This window comes from Somniosus microcephalus, chromosome 1, assembly GCF_052327205.1.
Source record: "Somniosus microcephalus isolate GS21.2 chromosome 1, FLI_Smic_1.0, whole genome shotgun sequence".
NCBI lineage: Eukaryota > Metazoa > Chordata > Chondrichthyes > Squaliformes > Somniosidae > Somniosus > Somniosus microcephalus.
This window is the reverse complement of record NC_140987.1, coordinates 134,018,999-134,032,699: the sequence shown is the minus strand read 5'-3', so window position 1 is coordinate 134,032,699 and position 13,701 is coordinate 134,018,999. Positions and strand designations below refer to the sequence as shown.

Sequence of the window (13,701 nt, the reverse complement as noted above, 5' to 3'; positions counted from 1 at the left end):
TCCTGTCGACATCCCTGCTTGTGCCCTCCTGTGCAATGTACAACTAGGCTGCGTTGGTGTCCCGGGGAGGTCTCTTCTGCCCATTGGAAGGGAAGAGAACATCCCTGTGTGCTGTGACTCCCTCCATAAGCATATGGAAGGAGTCATTGGAGAGCCTGGGTGCGGCCGTACAGCTTTGTGCAGTGCTCGTCAGTGCTTGCAGCACCTCAGTGCTGCAGAACAGTGACGGCAGAACTGTCAAAATCATTTTGGACATGGCCCTTTTAAGAAAACCGGTTGATGATACGTCATCAAATGATGTCATCAGACCTGCTTCCTGTAATTGGCCGGGAACCTTGCAGGGCGGGCTTTAGAAGCCCTATTTATGTAAAATCTTGTTGGTGGCCGGGATCGAGCCAGATGTAAGGTCGTTGCCCACCATGGACCTGCCGAGGTTGGAAAAATCCAGCCCAAAGTGTTTACTTCTGACACTAGTAGCTTTATTGTGCTTGATTTAGCAAAATGGTATCTGAGGTGTAAACTTAAAAGCCGCCTTGTCTGGGGAGTTGGCTATTTCTGAGGACCTATAGCAATTTAAGGGTTAATATTTGTGTGTTTTAAAATCTAATGGGCATTCAGTATCCAGAGGATTGAAGTAATTGTGAACTGTTTTAAAGTTTCAAATCTTTTCATTAGATTCTTGTTACCTAACACTTATAAGAAACTACCACAATAAAAATTATGATGAAAGACAAATAAAACTTGTATCCTTGTATTCAATTACTCTGTTCCTTGCAGGCTTGCATTTTTTGAAATCAACTATCAATTTTATACTACACAACAACTTCAGTGGGAGGTCATCCGACATTATTCTAAACAGGTGTGTTCTACATTTGATATGTAACTTGTAATGCTTATTTTTAATAACCTATAGTGCTAATACTTAACAACAATCCCTCTTTCCTCAGGACAAGTACTTATTCTATTACATTTTTAAACTATTCTCTTCCCTCCCTCTAGGCAATCAAGCAATTGTATGTGCTTGTTCTTGGACTAGATGTCTTGGGCAATCCTTTTGGGTTAATCAGAGATTTTTCAGAAGGCGTAGAAGCATTTTTCTATGAACCTTATCAGGTCAGTTTGTATCCTATGAACTATTTAACACATGTATTATTCAGTAGGAATACTTTAAGCACAAGTAAATTTAAAAAAATGAAGTTGTAAAATGTACTGCTCTCTTAAATGCATACTTTTATAAACTAACTTTAAAAGAAGTAACTGCTACTGTTAACATCTGAAAATTCTACTGAAATATTTAACAATATACTGCTAACCTTTTAGTCACTATAAGATGATTGGATATTGAAACAGTAATCTTTGTGGATTGTTTATTTATTTGTTATGCATTATCTTCTATTCTTTTGACCCAGAGCTAATTTTTGAAAATGAACAATGTTTTAAAAGTTTTATAAAGTAATTTCATCAAATTTTGTTTTTTATATACTAAAATAATTCTGAGCTTTGAAAAGTGTATTAGCTCTCAGAAACATTGAGATGCAATTTTTACAACTATTTTAGGTTACAGTACTTTGGGATAATAGACATTTGAAGACACAAAAGACAAGGGGGGAGAAATTGGGTGAGTAGCGCCACCTGTTAGCGCCTAAAGAGGCAGTCAGTGGCTGTAGCGCCACTGGCTGCGTCTCCCGCGATATTCAGCAGGGGCGCTAATGGTGGTGTTAGGCATTTGCGCTGCGCCGCCACCGATGACATCATCGGTGTGCGCAGCGCCCCGTTCGCGATATTTGGTTGCGAATGCCGCAGTTGCGCCGTTCGCTACCCGCGCCCGGTTCACGGGGCCTTACTGTGCCGGCAGCGGCGCAAGTTAAGGTGGAGGTGCGGGGCGGCCACCTTTTTCGGCAGCCGCCTGCCAGCACCTCCGTCCCCGGCCTCCTAACCACCCCCCCCCCCCCGCGGCATTGCCGGCTGTTTCCCGAGAGCCCGGCACTTCTCCTTGGTGCCGGGCTCATTTGCTGGCACTCGCGATCCGGGATCGTGCTGTTGCAGGCACCTCCCCCTTAACAGTGGGAGGAAGGCCTGCAGTACCACAGCGTGTCGACACGCTGCGGCACGTTGCGCTGCGATATTCAGTTTCAGCGCCCTAAGAGGGACGCGGAGCGCCTCGAGCCTCGCCCCGTGTCCCTCGAGGAGCAATGAAACTGAATATCTGACGATCGCTAAAGCCTCGAACGCTGCGCTAAATCCTGCGCTCAGGCGACTTTTGCGCCAATTTCTAGGCCAAGGAATCAAAAGATTCAGCCAGAAAGTGTGTCAAAATGCAATCTCACTAAATAGAGCGTTTCCCTTTTAACGGGAATAGGGGAAGGTGCGCTTTGCAGAACACAGGACTTCTAGACTAGTTACAAATCAATCTAATTGGAGAACTAGTTTTCCCTAAAGCTAGCTAGACAAGAGGGCCTATTTTTAACACTGGTATTTGCGGTAAAGGATGATAGTTTATCCAAACCAAATTGAAACCAACTTTCTCTCTAGTGCCTAGACCCAAAGAGACCAAAGATAAATTTGAATCAGGTGATTCTTCTATATTTGAAGAAAAAAATGCAAATGTTGGAAAACTGAAACAAATTGGAAAATGATGGTAATACACAGTAGATCCTGCTGTCTGGATGGAAATTAAAGGCAGGAGGACACAGATACTCAGATGTTAATGGTTTGAATGACCTGCAAGTTGCATAAAGGGAAACTTTTATATAGTATAAAAGATCATTTCCGTAAAGCAGTCAAAAGAACATGCTCATACAGGAAAAATAGCAAGGAAATAGGAGGGTGGGGGAATCTATAGAAGACTGAGGTCTGAAACTAAAACAGAAAAATGTGAAAACACACCATTGGTCCATCAGTTGAAAAAAGAAAGAATAGGCCAACATCCCTGGTGTAGCACTCCCACCACCTAACACCAGCATTCTGTTTTAACAAAGAATATTAACCTGCCTCCTCTTCCCCCAATTTAAAAAAATATATATTAATTCTCAGAATTTGGGTGTCACTGACAAAGTCGGCATTTATTGCCCATTCCTAGTTCCCTTTTGAGAAGGTGGCGGTGGGTCTTGAACTACTGCATTATAGCAGATTGATCCAACTGAGCGTCCTTGTTAGGCCACTTCAGAGGGTAGTTAAGAGTCAACCATGTTGATGTGGGATTGGAATCACGTGCATGTCAGACCGATAAGGATGACAGGTTTCCTTCCCTAAGGAACCCAGATAAGCCAGTTAAGTTTTTATGACCGTCTGACAGCTTCGTGATCACTTTTACTGGTACCTGCTGGCAGAGTACCCCTGATCCCCAGCACCCTCTGCTGTGAAGAAAATAGAGGATATTGCAAGTTATACAACCCATTAACTTCCTCTCTGAGTGGAGTATGTGTTGTAGCTTTCTCCCCTTTTATCCATCCCTACTAAAATGCTTGCTTATCTTTCAGTTTTCAGGTCTGATGAAGGGTGAGCTTCAAAACGTTAGCTTGTCTTTTCTCTTTACAGATGCCACTCTGTGTATTTCCAACATTTTCTGATCTCTATATTATGCTATGATTTGCTTCTATATAGCATTTTTTCATTTATATGGCAGTTTTAATTCATTTCATAATATGTACATATGTAACAGAATATATAAATGTTTAACCAAATTTTACTTTCAGCTCATTTTATTGGTTTATTGCACTAATGTTGTTGACTTTAATCCCCTTTAAGGATTCCTCTGCAACAAAATATTGCCAAAGTTAACTTGCCCTTTAATTTTTTTCCTTTCCCACTGAGAATTTCTTGGCCTATATTCATTGTGCTGTCCCTTGAATTGTAAAGATTGGAGTTAGTATTATCCTGCAACATGCAATGAAATAAATTAGATATAATTTTAGTTGCATGCAAAATCATCAAGTTTTGATTACAGTAGCTTGCAATTATCTCCTGTCAGCTATAATTGCCACCAGTTGTCAAAAAATCCAATAACTGAATAAAACAGGCCACTAAACATCACTGGTAAAGCCTTTAAAGAATAGTAAACACTGGAGTGTGTCATAAAGTGGTACCAAGTTTCTCAGTTGTGAAGGCATTAGTAAATCACTGTCATAGTTTACAATATCATCTGAACCCTTATAAGTGCTGTCTTATATGTTTCAAATTCTGTGTAATTCTTTATATAACATGAGATAATACTGCACACTTTAAGTGAAAAGAAATTATATATTTAATAGTGGCCTCGATTTTACCGTTGTTGCTGTTTGTTGCGCTTACAGCTGCCCATGGACGTTTTGTGGGCTTTTGAGCAGCAATGTACGGTACTTAGGGATTCTTTCAGTGCGGCGCCTTCCACAGGGGATTTGTGGCGTGTGGGAGTGGGACAAGCAACAGCGTGTCTCTTCAACCAATCAGATTGAAGAATCCTCACTGAGATGCACAGATTCTAAACCAGGAATAGAATCATAGAGTTATACAGCACAGAAAGAGGCCCTTCGGCCCATCGTGTCCACGCCAGCCATCAAGCCCTATTCTAATCTCATTTCCCAGCACTTGGTCCGTAGCCTTGTATGCTATGGCATTTCAAGTGCTCATCTAAATGCTTCTTGAATGTTGTGAGGGTTCCTGCCTCTACCACCCTTTCAGGCATAGATAAATAGATACATAGAAGATAGGAGCAGGAGTAGGCCATTCGGCCCCTCGAGCCTGCTCCGCCATTCAACGAGATCATGGCTGATCATCCAAATTCAGTACCCTGTCCCTGCTTTCTCCCCATATCCCTTGATCCCTTTAGCCTTAAGAAATATATCCAACTCCTTCTTGAATATATTTAATGAATTGGCCTCCACTGCCTTCTCAGGCAGTGAGTTCAGGATTCCAACCACCCTCTGGGTGAAAAGGTTTTTCCTCAAATCCCCTCTAAACCTCCTGCTCCTTACCTTGAAAATATGCCCCCTGGTTATTGACCCCTCTACTAAGGGGAAGAGTTCCTTTCTGTCTACCCTATCTATGCCCCTCATAATTTTGTACATCTCAATCAGGTCCCCCCTCAGCCTTCTCTGCTCTAAGGAAAACAACCCCAGCCTGTCCAGTCTCTCTTCATAGCTAAAGCGCTCCAGCCCAGGTAACATCCTGGTGAATCTCCTCTGCACCCTCTCCAATGCAAGCACATCCTTCCTATAGTGTGGCGACCAGAACTGCACACAGTATTTCAGCTGTGGCCTAACTAGCGTTTTGTACAGCTCCATCATAACCTCCCTGCTCTTGCCTTCATTAGCCAAGTTATAGAATATATAAGTATCCCATATGCCTTTTTAACCACCTTATCTACCTGTCCTGCTGCCTTCAGGGATCTATGTACATGCACACCAAGGTCCCTCTGATCCTCTGTCCTTCCTAGGATCCTACCATTCATTGTGTATTCCCTTGCCTTGTTAGTCCTCACACTTTTCAGGGTTAAATTCCATTTGCCACTGTTCTGCCCGTCTATATCGTCCTGTAGCCTGAGGCTTCCCTCCTCGCTATTTACCATGCCACCAATTTTCGTGTCATCTGCGAACTTACTGATCATGCCTCCTACATTCATAGCTAAATCATTAATGTACACTACAGACAGCAAAGGACCCAGCACCGATCCCTGCAGTACACCACTGGACACAGGCTTCCAGTCACAAAAACAGCCTTCGACCATCACCCTCTGCCTCCTGCCACTAAGCCAATTTTGGATCCAATGTGCCAAATTGCCCTGGATCCCATGGGCTCTTACCTTCTTGACCAGTCTCCCATGCGGGACTTTGTCAAAAGCCTTACTGAAGTCCATGTAGACTACATCAACTGCACTACCCTCATCCCCGCACCTAGTCACCCCCTCGCAAAATTCAATCAAATTGGTTAGACATGATCTCCCCCTGACAAAGCCATGCTGACTATCGTTGATTAATCCTTGCCTCTCCAAGTGGAGACTAATTCTGTCCCTCAAAATGTTTTCCAATAATTTCCCTACCACTGATTTTAGGCTCAGTGGCCTGTAATTCCCTGGTTTATCCCTACTACCCTTCTTGAATAATGGTACTACGTTAGCTGTCCTCCAGTCCTCTGGCACCTTCCCTGTGGCCAGAGAGGATCTGAAAATTTGTGTCAGAGCCCCTGCAATCTCCTTTAATTAAAATATTTAATGAAATGTAAAATCATGTACAGAAAGCAAAATAAAGAGAGGGAAAGAAAGATAAGATTAACAGAGATCTTAATATATTAAGAGACAGGAAGAAAAAGTAAAAATACATATATTTAATTTTTTTTTAAATCTCCAACAATAATTAAAATCTGAAGGAATCAGACTCCACTCTTGGAAAAGTAAATTTTCAGTGCCAGAGACGTCGTTTAGCAGTAATTAAGATCTATCACGCCATTAAAAATTCACTTACACCTGAATGTACAAGCCCTAACTTTTGCTGGCATGTTTAGTGGTAACTAGTGGGTAAGTACAGCAATTTCAGCCCCTTCATGTATCTTAATGCTGAGTCTCTCAGCAAGGTACTGGTGTAGCGAAGCTTGTGGAGGATCAGGCCAACTCTGACAGCGACTTCCTGATGCTGTGTTTAACTGTGCATGTGCGGATGCCAGAAGTTGCTGTCCGATTTACTCTATAATAATGGTGAGCACTGAGCCTCAACGGTGAGCACTGATAGCTTCACCATTATTAATGTAAAATCCAGGCCATTAAATTAGAGCTTTTTAAATCATTGTAACTTATTTTTCCTTAGGGAGCAATTCAGGGGCCTGAAGAGTTCGTGGAAGGATTGGGCTTGGGTGTAAAGGCATTTGTAGAAGGTGCTGTTGGTATGTATTGTGCTTTTTGAAAGTAAACTGATTATATATAATTGGTTAGTTTCACAAATGGTGGTTCCCTTGATAAAAGGCATCAGTCTAGATTTTCAAAATGTTTATATCATAAGGCTATTTTCTGTTCAATTTGTTGCATTTCCTTGTTGCAGAATATTTTGTATTTAGTATTTAGCTAACAATCCCTTAGCCATGGGACCATAAAGACCTGCAATTTTTCTAGAGTCTGGAACGAAACAATAGGAAAAGAACTTCTCATCCCATTCACCCGGTAGATCTCAGAATTCTAATTCTCTTAAAGCCCTTTCAGTCTGATAAGATGGGGTTGGGGTAATATATTCGCATGGATAGAGGATTGGTTAACAGACAGAAAACAGAGAGTGGGGATAAACAGGTCATTTTCAGGTTGGCAGGCTGTAACTAGTGGGAAGCTGCAAAAGGATCAGTGCTTGGGCCTCAGCTATTTACAATCTATATAAATGTCTTGGATGAAGGGACCGAGTATAATGTAGCCAAATTTGCTGACGATACGAAGCTAGGTGGGAAAGTAAGCTGTGAGGATTCCACACAGCCTACAAAGGGATATAGACAGGTTAAATGAGTGGGCAATAAGGTGGCAGATGGATTATAATGTGGGGAAATGTGAGGCTATTCATTTTGATAGGAAGAATAGAAAAACAGAATATTTTTTAAATGGTGAGAAAATATTAAATGTTGGTGTTCAGAGAGATTTAGGTGTCCTCGTACAGGAAACACATGGGCCCCAATTTTCCTGGAGCCGTCGGGCGGGGTTTCAGGCGGATGGGGGCTGAAAATTGCAGAACTAGGGGGTTGCGACCCCAACCGCCCGATGCCCCGCCCAATTTTCGCCCCGGTGTTTCAGCGCGACCCGAATCAGTCCCGCCCGCAGCCGGCGGGACTGGTCGTCGGGAGCCTAATGAGCAATAATTGGCAGCTGTAATCCAATTTTATGGGGCCCTTGCAATTTTCAGCCTTTCCCCACGTAAACCACGCCTGGTGGGAACACCGCTGATGAAACCTGGCGTGAACAATGTTGGCTTGCTTACTTTCAGCTGCAGGTCAATCAGGAATGAAGAGATTTAATCAGACAGCATTGGTAGGCTGCAGGACCTTGTTGCTCCAGGCTTGGGGCAACTTGTTGAAGGCTTAGGCACAGCTGTGGAAGGTTGGAGCCTCACACACTTCTCCAGTGTGAGCTCCTGGGAAGCCCCTCTCACCACCCTCACTCAGCGCTTCCTCAACGGAGGTATCTGCCAGAAGCGTGGGAGGCCTTTTGTTCCTTCCCTTCTTGGCATTAGAGGATCTCCAACAGCAGAGGAGGCTGGAGCAGATCCAGCAACAACAGCAGCACCAACAGGAGCGACAGGCTGCGGCTCAGCCACCTGAGGCAGCACAGGCCAGAAGGGGCCAGCGCATGGAAGGCCGTCGGCGCAGGAGATACCCCCCAAACAGGGTCTACAGACACAGGGTGAGCTACCTCAACATAACTGAGCAGCAGTGCCAAAGGCGGCTCCAACTTTCGCGAGAGGTAGTGACTGACATCTGCGCAATGCTGCAGCAAGACCTGGAGCCCAGAGCACCAGGTCGACACTCCTTACCAGTGGCCATCAAAGTCACCACCGCACTCAACTTTTATGCCTCAGGCTCCTTCCAGGGATCAGGAGCAGACATCAGCGGCATCTCCCAGGCGGCCGCACACACTTGCATCAAACAGGTCACTGATGCACTCGCGCACAATCACATCCATTTCACCCGGGATCGCGCAAGTGTGAGAGCGCTTGGATTAACTCAGCTGGCAGACTTTCCAAGGGTGCAGGGCGTCATTGACTGCACACATGTGGCCCTTAGGGCACCCCACCGCAATCCAGGAGTTTTTGTTAACCGCAAGGGCTTCCACTCCCTTAACGTTCAGCTGGTGTGTGACCACAAGAAGGTGATTTTGCATGTTTGTGCCAAGTACCCTGGCAGCTGCCATGACTCCTTCATACTGCGCCAGTCTAGTGTGCCTCTGCTATTCAGTCTGCCAAACGAACTTCAGGGATGGCTACTTGGAGACAAGGGATATCCCCTGCGGTCTTGGCTAATGACGCCGTTGAGGAGACCAGCCAACGAAGCTGAGGAGCGCTACAACTCCAGCCACATTTCCACCAGATGCATTATCGAGCAAGCCATCGGATTGCTGAAGATGCACTTCAGATGCCTCGATAGATCAGGTGGAGCCCTACAGTACTCATCAGCCAGGATCTCCCAAATCGTCGTGGTATGCTGTGTGCTTCACAACATGGCACAGCGTCGTGGCTTGCCGATTCCGCAGGACCAAGAGGCTCCTCACAGAGCCGCCTCGGATGATGCTGAGGAGGAGGAGGAGGCGGAGGACGGAAACGAGCATCCTGCAGAGGCCCATCAACCAGCGGCACCAGTGTGCGAGCACATTGCTGGGCGGAATGCAAGGAACGCACTCATCCTGGCCAGATTTGCGTAGCCTGGTACACCAAACACTGTAGCCTCGCTGCTTCTTAACTGACCATGGACAGTGGCCCATACCTGCACATTTCTACCTATTTGACCAGCTTGCTGACATCTGCAAGTAATCCTAAGGCCTCAATGTGATATCCCCATTCGTCAAATGACAGACGCCACAACTGCAGCAGTTGCCACCAGATTTTTTATGTGCAGGAAACTGATGGCATTAAAACTATATACAAGACTTTTCACCCAAGTGACTACCCTTGTGATTAGTGGTGCTTTATTTTTCTCTTACGCTTGCTCCTACATAGTGGTACCCCTGTAGCTTCAGCAGACGTGGAGGCCCCTTGCTCACTTTCCTGCTGCTCCTGTCTCGACACCTTTGGCGGGCATCCTCTGGGGCGGCGAGCCTGTGAGATCTCGCCAGCAGTCTGCTGCTCCTGCGGTTGTGCAGGGGTTGAGACTCCTATCTCACTTGGGTGTGGACTCCGGCGGGGCTCTGACCGAGGGCTCTGAAGTGGCATGGAAGTGTGAGCGCGTGGAGAGGAGCCCCCACTTCCTTGAGGCGTGCCAACAACCTCCCTCTCATGGGTCAGCTCCCCCTCAGCGCCTGCAAGTGGCTGGAGAGCACCTTGCTGCACATCAGGGGGGCCATGGGGACCCATCTCTGCACTGGAAGTCCTGCTCAGAGGGACTTCCATGAAGGTCTGGTTTCGGTGCTCAATAGATGCCCATCACTCCTCAAGAGATGATATTCTATTCTGAGCACTCACCATGTTTTTGATACCCTGGCGACTAAGCTCCTCCATGGCCGCAGCCCTCCTCTCCTCGGCCGCAGCCCTCCTCTCCTCGGCGGTAGCTAGCCTTACCACGGAGGTAGCCATCCTTTTTCCGTGGTGATACTTTCATGCGCCAATGACTCCAATAAGGCTGTGTGTGCTCATGCTCGGCATGGACTCCTCCATTCGCTCCACACTCGCAGCGACCCTGGAGACAAAACCTGCCAGAGACTCCTGCATCTGTGCATGGAGATCCATCACCTCCTGTCTTGTGGATGGACCCAGAGGCATAGGGTCGACATGCAGCTGAGCTGAGCTGGCAGTGGCTTGCGCCCTCCGACGAGGACTCTCCACTGCTGTCCCTGTCTCCACAATCTGCTGATGCTCACTTGTGAGCTGTGAAACACCAGGTGACAACACGACTCTATGTCCCGAAGGCACCCCCCCCCCCCCGAGGTGTGAGTGTCTGCGCTGGTGCTGGGTGCGCTTACTTCTGCTGACGCTGCGCCCTCAGAGGCTGGAGCTTTCTCTGAGGAGTCTGGCTGCAAAGCCTCTTCCTCCTCGGCAGTGGTGACAGGGGCTCCGGATGGTCCTGTGGGGGAGTAAAGGAAAGAGTTAGAGATGTGATGCCAAGGCTACTTGCACATTGGATTTGGCAAATGCTCATAAGTCCAAATGATGTAGCTTCAGAATCATATCAGCGACTCATGCTATGTCAATGAGAGAAATGGGAAACTATTCTGTCACCAGCTTGCGGGCTTGCTCCTGTCTCTCCTGCCCCAGCTTCCGCAGCCACGTCAGCCCCAGCAATCTCCATCACTGCTTCCTCCCAGGGGGTTAGGTGGGCGATTGAGGGTAAGGTACTATCTTCGCTAGAACTGGTTGGCAGAGAGGAAGCAAAGAGTTGGAATAAACGGCTCTTTTTCCGAGTGGCAGGCAGTGACAAGTGGGGTACTGCAGGGATCAGTGCTAGGACCCCAACTATTCACAATATATTATATATATAAATGATCTAGATGAGGGAACTAGATGTAATATCTCCCAAGTTTGCAGATGACACAAAGCTGGGTGGGCGTGTGTGCTGTGAGGAGGATGCTGAGAAACTCCAGTATGATTTGGACAGGTTGGGTGATTGGGCAGATGCATGGCAAATGCAGTATAATGTGGATAAATGCGAGGTTATCCACTTCGGTGGCAAAAACAGGAAGACAGATTATTATCTGAACGGCAATAGATTGGGAAAAGGGGAAGTGCAACGAGACCTGGGTGTCCTTGTGCACTAGTCGCTGAAGGTAAGCATGCAGGTGCAGCAGGCGGTTAAGAAGACAAATGGTATGTTGGCCTTCATAGCGAGAGGATTCGAGTACAGGAGCAAGGATGTATTGCTGCAGTTGTACAGGGCCTTGGTGAGACCACACCTTGAGTATTGTGTGCAGTTTTGGTCACCTTATCTGAGGAAGGATGTTCTTGCCATGGAGGGAGTGCAGCGAAGATTCACCAGACTGATATCTGGGATGGCAGGAATGACGTATGAGGAGAGATTGGGTCGATTAGGCTTTTGTTCACTAGATTTTAGAAGAATGAGAGGGGATCTCATTGAAACTTATAAAATTCTAACAGGACCAGACAGACTAGATGCAGGAAGGATGTTCCCGATGGCGGGGGAGTCCAGAACTAGGGGTCACAGTCTAAGGATAAGGGGTAAGCCATTTAGGACTGAGATGAGGAGGAATTTCTTCATCCAGAGAGTGGTGAACCTGTGGAATTCTCTACCACACAAGGCAGTTGAGGCCAATTCATTAAATACATTCAAGAAGGAGTTTAGATATATTTCTTAAGGCTAAAGGCATCAAGGGATATGGGGAGAAAGCAGGGACAGGGTACTGAGTTTGGATGATCAGCCATGATCTCATTAAATGTTGGAACGGGCTCGAGGGGCCGAATGGCCTACTCCTGCTCCTATCTTCTATATTTCTAGGCCCAGCCTGCTCAACCTTTCCTCATAAGACAAACCCCTCATCTCTGGAATTAACCTAGTGAATCGTCTCTGAACTGCCTCCAATGCAAGTATATCCTTCCTTAAATAAGGAGATCAAAACTGTACGCAGTACTCAAGGTGTGGTCTCACCAATACCCTGTACAGTTGTAGCAGGACTTCCCTGCTTTTATACTCCAACCCCCTTGAAATAAAGCCCAACATTCCATTTGCCTTTTTGATTATTTGCTGTACCTGCATGCTAACTTTTTGTGTTTCATGCACAGGGACCCCCAGGTCCCTCTGAACTGTAGCATTTTGTAATCTCTCTCCATTTAAATAATAGTATCCTTTTTTATTTTTCCTGCCAAAGTGGATAACCTTGCACTTTCCCACATTATACTCCATCTGCCAAATGTTTGCCCACTCACCTAGCCTGTCTATATCCCTTTGCAGATTCTTTGAGTCCTCTGCACAACTTGCTTTCCCACCCATCTTTCTATCATCTGCAAACTTGGCTACATTATACTTGATCCCTTCATCCAAGTCATTAATGTAGATTGTAAATAATTGGGGCCCCAGCACCGATCTTTGTGGCACCCCACTAGTTACCATTTGCCAACCAGAAAATGACCCATTTAGCCCCACTCTCTGCTTTCTGTTAGCATGGATAGAGAATTGGCTAACTAATATATTGCCCCCAGCTCTGTGAGCTCTTATTTTATGCAGTAACTTTTCATGTGGCACCTTATCGAATGCCTTCTGGAAATCTAAATACACCACATCCACTGGCTCACCCTTGTCCACTCTGCTTGTTACCTCCTCAAAGAACTCCAGCAAATTTGTTAAACATGATTTCCCGTTCATAAAACCATGCTGACTCTGTTTGACTGCAGTATGTTTTTTCTAAATGCCCTGCTACTGCTTCCTTAATGAAGGACTCCAGCATTTTCCCAATGACAGATGTTAGGCTAACTGGTCTATAGTTTCCTGCTTTCTGTCTCCCTCCTTTCTTAAATAAGGGTGTTACATTAATGGTTTTCCAATCCGCTGGGATCTCTCCAGAATCCAGGGAACTTTGGTATATTGCAACCAATGCATCCACTATCACTGCAGCCTCTTCTTTTAAGACCCTGAGATGCAGGCCATCTTGTCCAGGGGACTTGTCATCTTTTAGTCCCATTGTTTTACCGAGTACTATTTCCTTAGTGATAGTGATTGTCTTTAGTTCCCCACTCCCTGTGACCCCTTGATTATCCATTATTGGGATGTGGTTAGTGTCTTCTACCGTGAAGACCGATGCAAAATATTTGTTCAGAGTCTCTGCCATTTCCCCGTTCCCCATTATTAATTTCCCAGTCTCATCCTCTAAAGGACCAACATTTACTTTAGCTACCCTCTTCCTTTTTATATACCTGTAGAAGCTCTTACTATCTGTTTTAATGTTTCTTGCCAGCTTACTCTCATAATTCATCTTTTTTTTTAGTCATCCGTTGCTGATTTTTAAATATTTCCCAATCCTCTGGTCTGCCACCAATCTTGGCAACATTGTATGCCTTTGTTTTCAATTTGATACCATCCTTTACTTCCTTAATTAGCCACGGA

General features: G+C 45.7%; 1 protein-coding gene across 6 annotated transcripts in view; it reads left to right on the top strand.

The window, feature by feature from the left end:
* The window catches only part of vps13a (vacuolar protein sorting 13 homolog A), a 631,135-nt gene that overhangs the window by 535,162 nt on the left and 82,272 nt on the right, over positions 1-13,701 (top strand). For all 6 annotated transcript variants that reach the window (XM_085985825.1, XM_085985842.1, XM_085985834.1 and 3 more), the window contains 3 exons: positions 778-859; positions 1,000-1,113; positions 6,777-6,852. In XM_085985825.1, the coding sequence (XP_085841951.1) occupies positions 778-859; positions 1,000-1,113; positions 6,777-6,852 (272 nt within the window). The remainder of the gene's footprint in view (positions 1-777; positions 860-999; positions 1,114-6,776; positions 6,853-13,701) is intronic.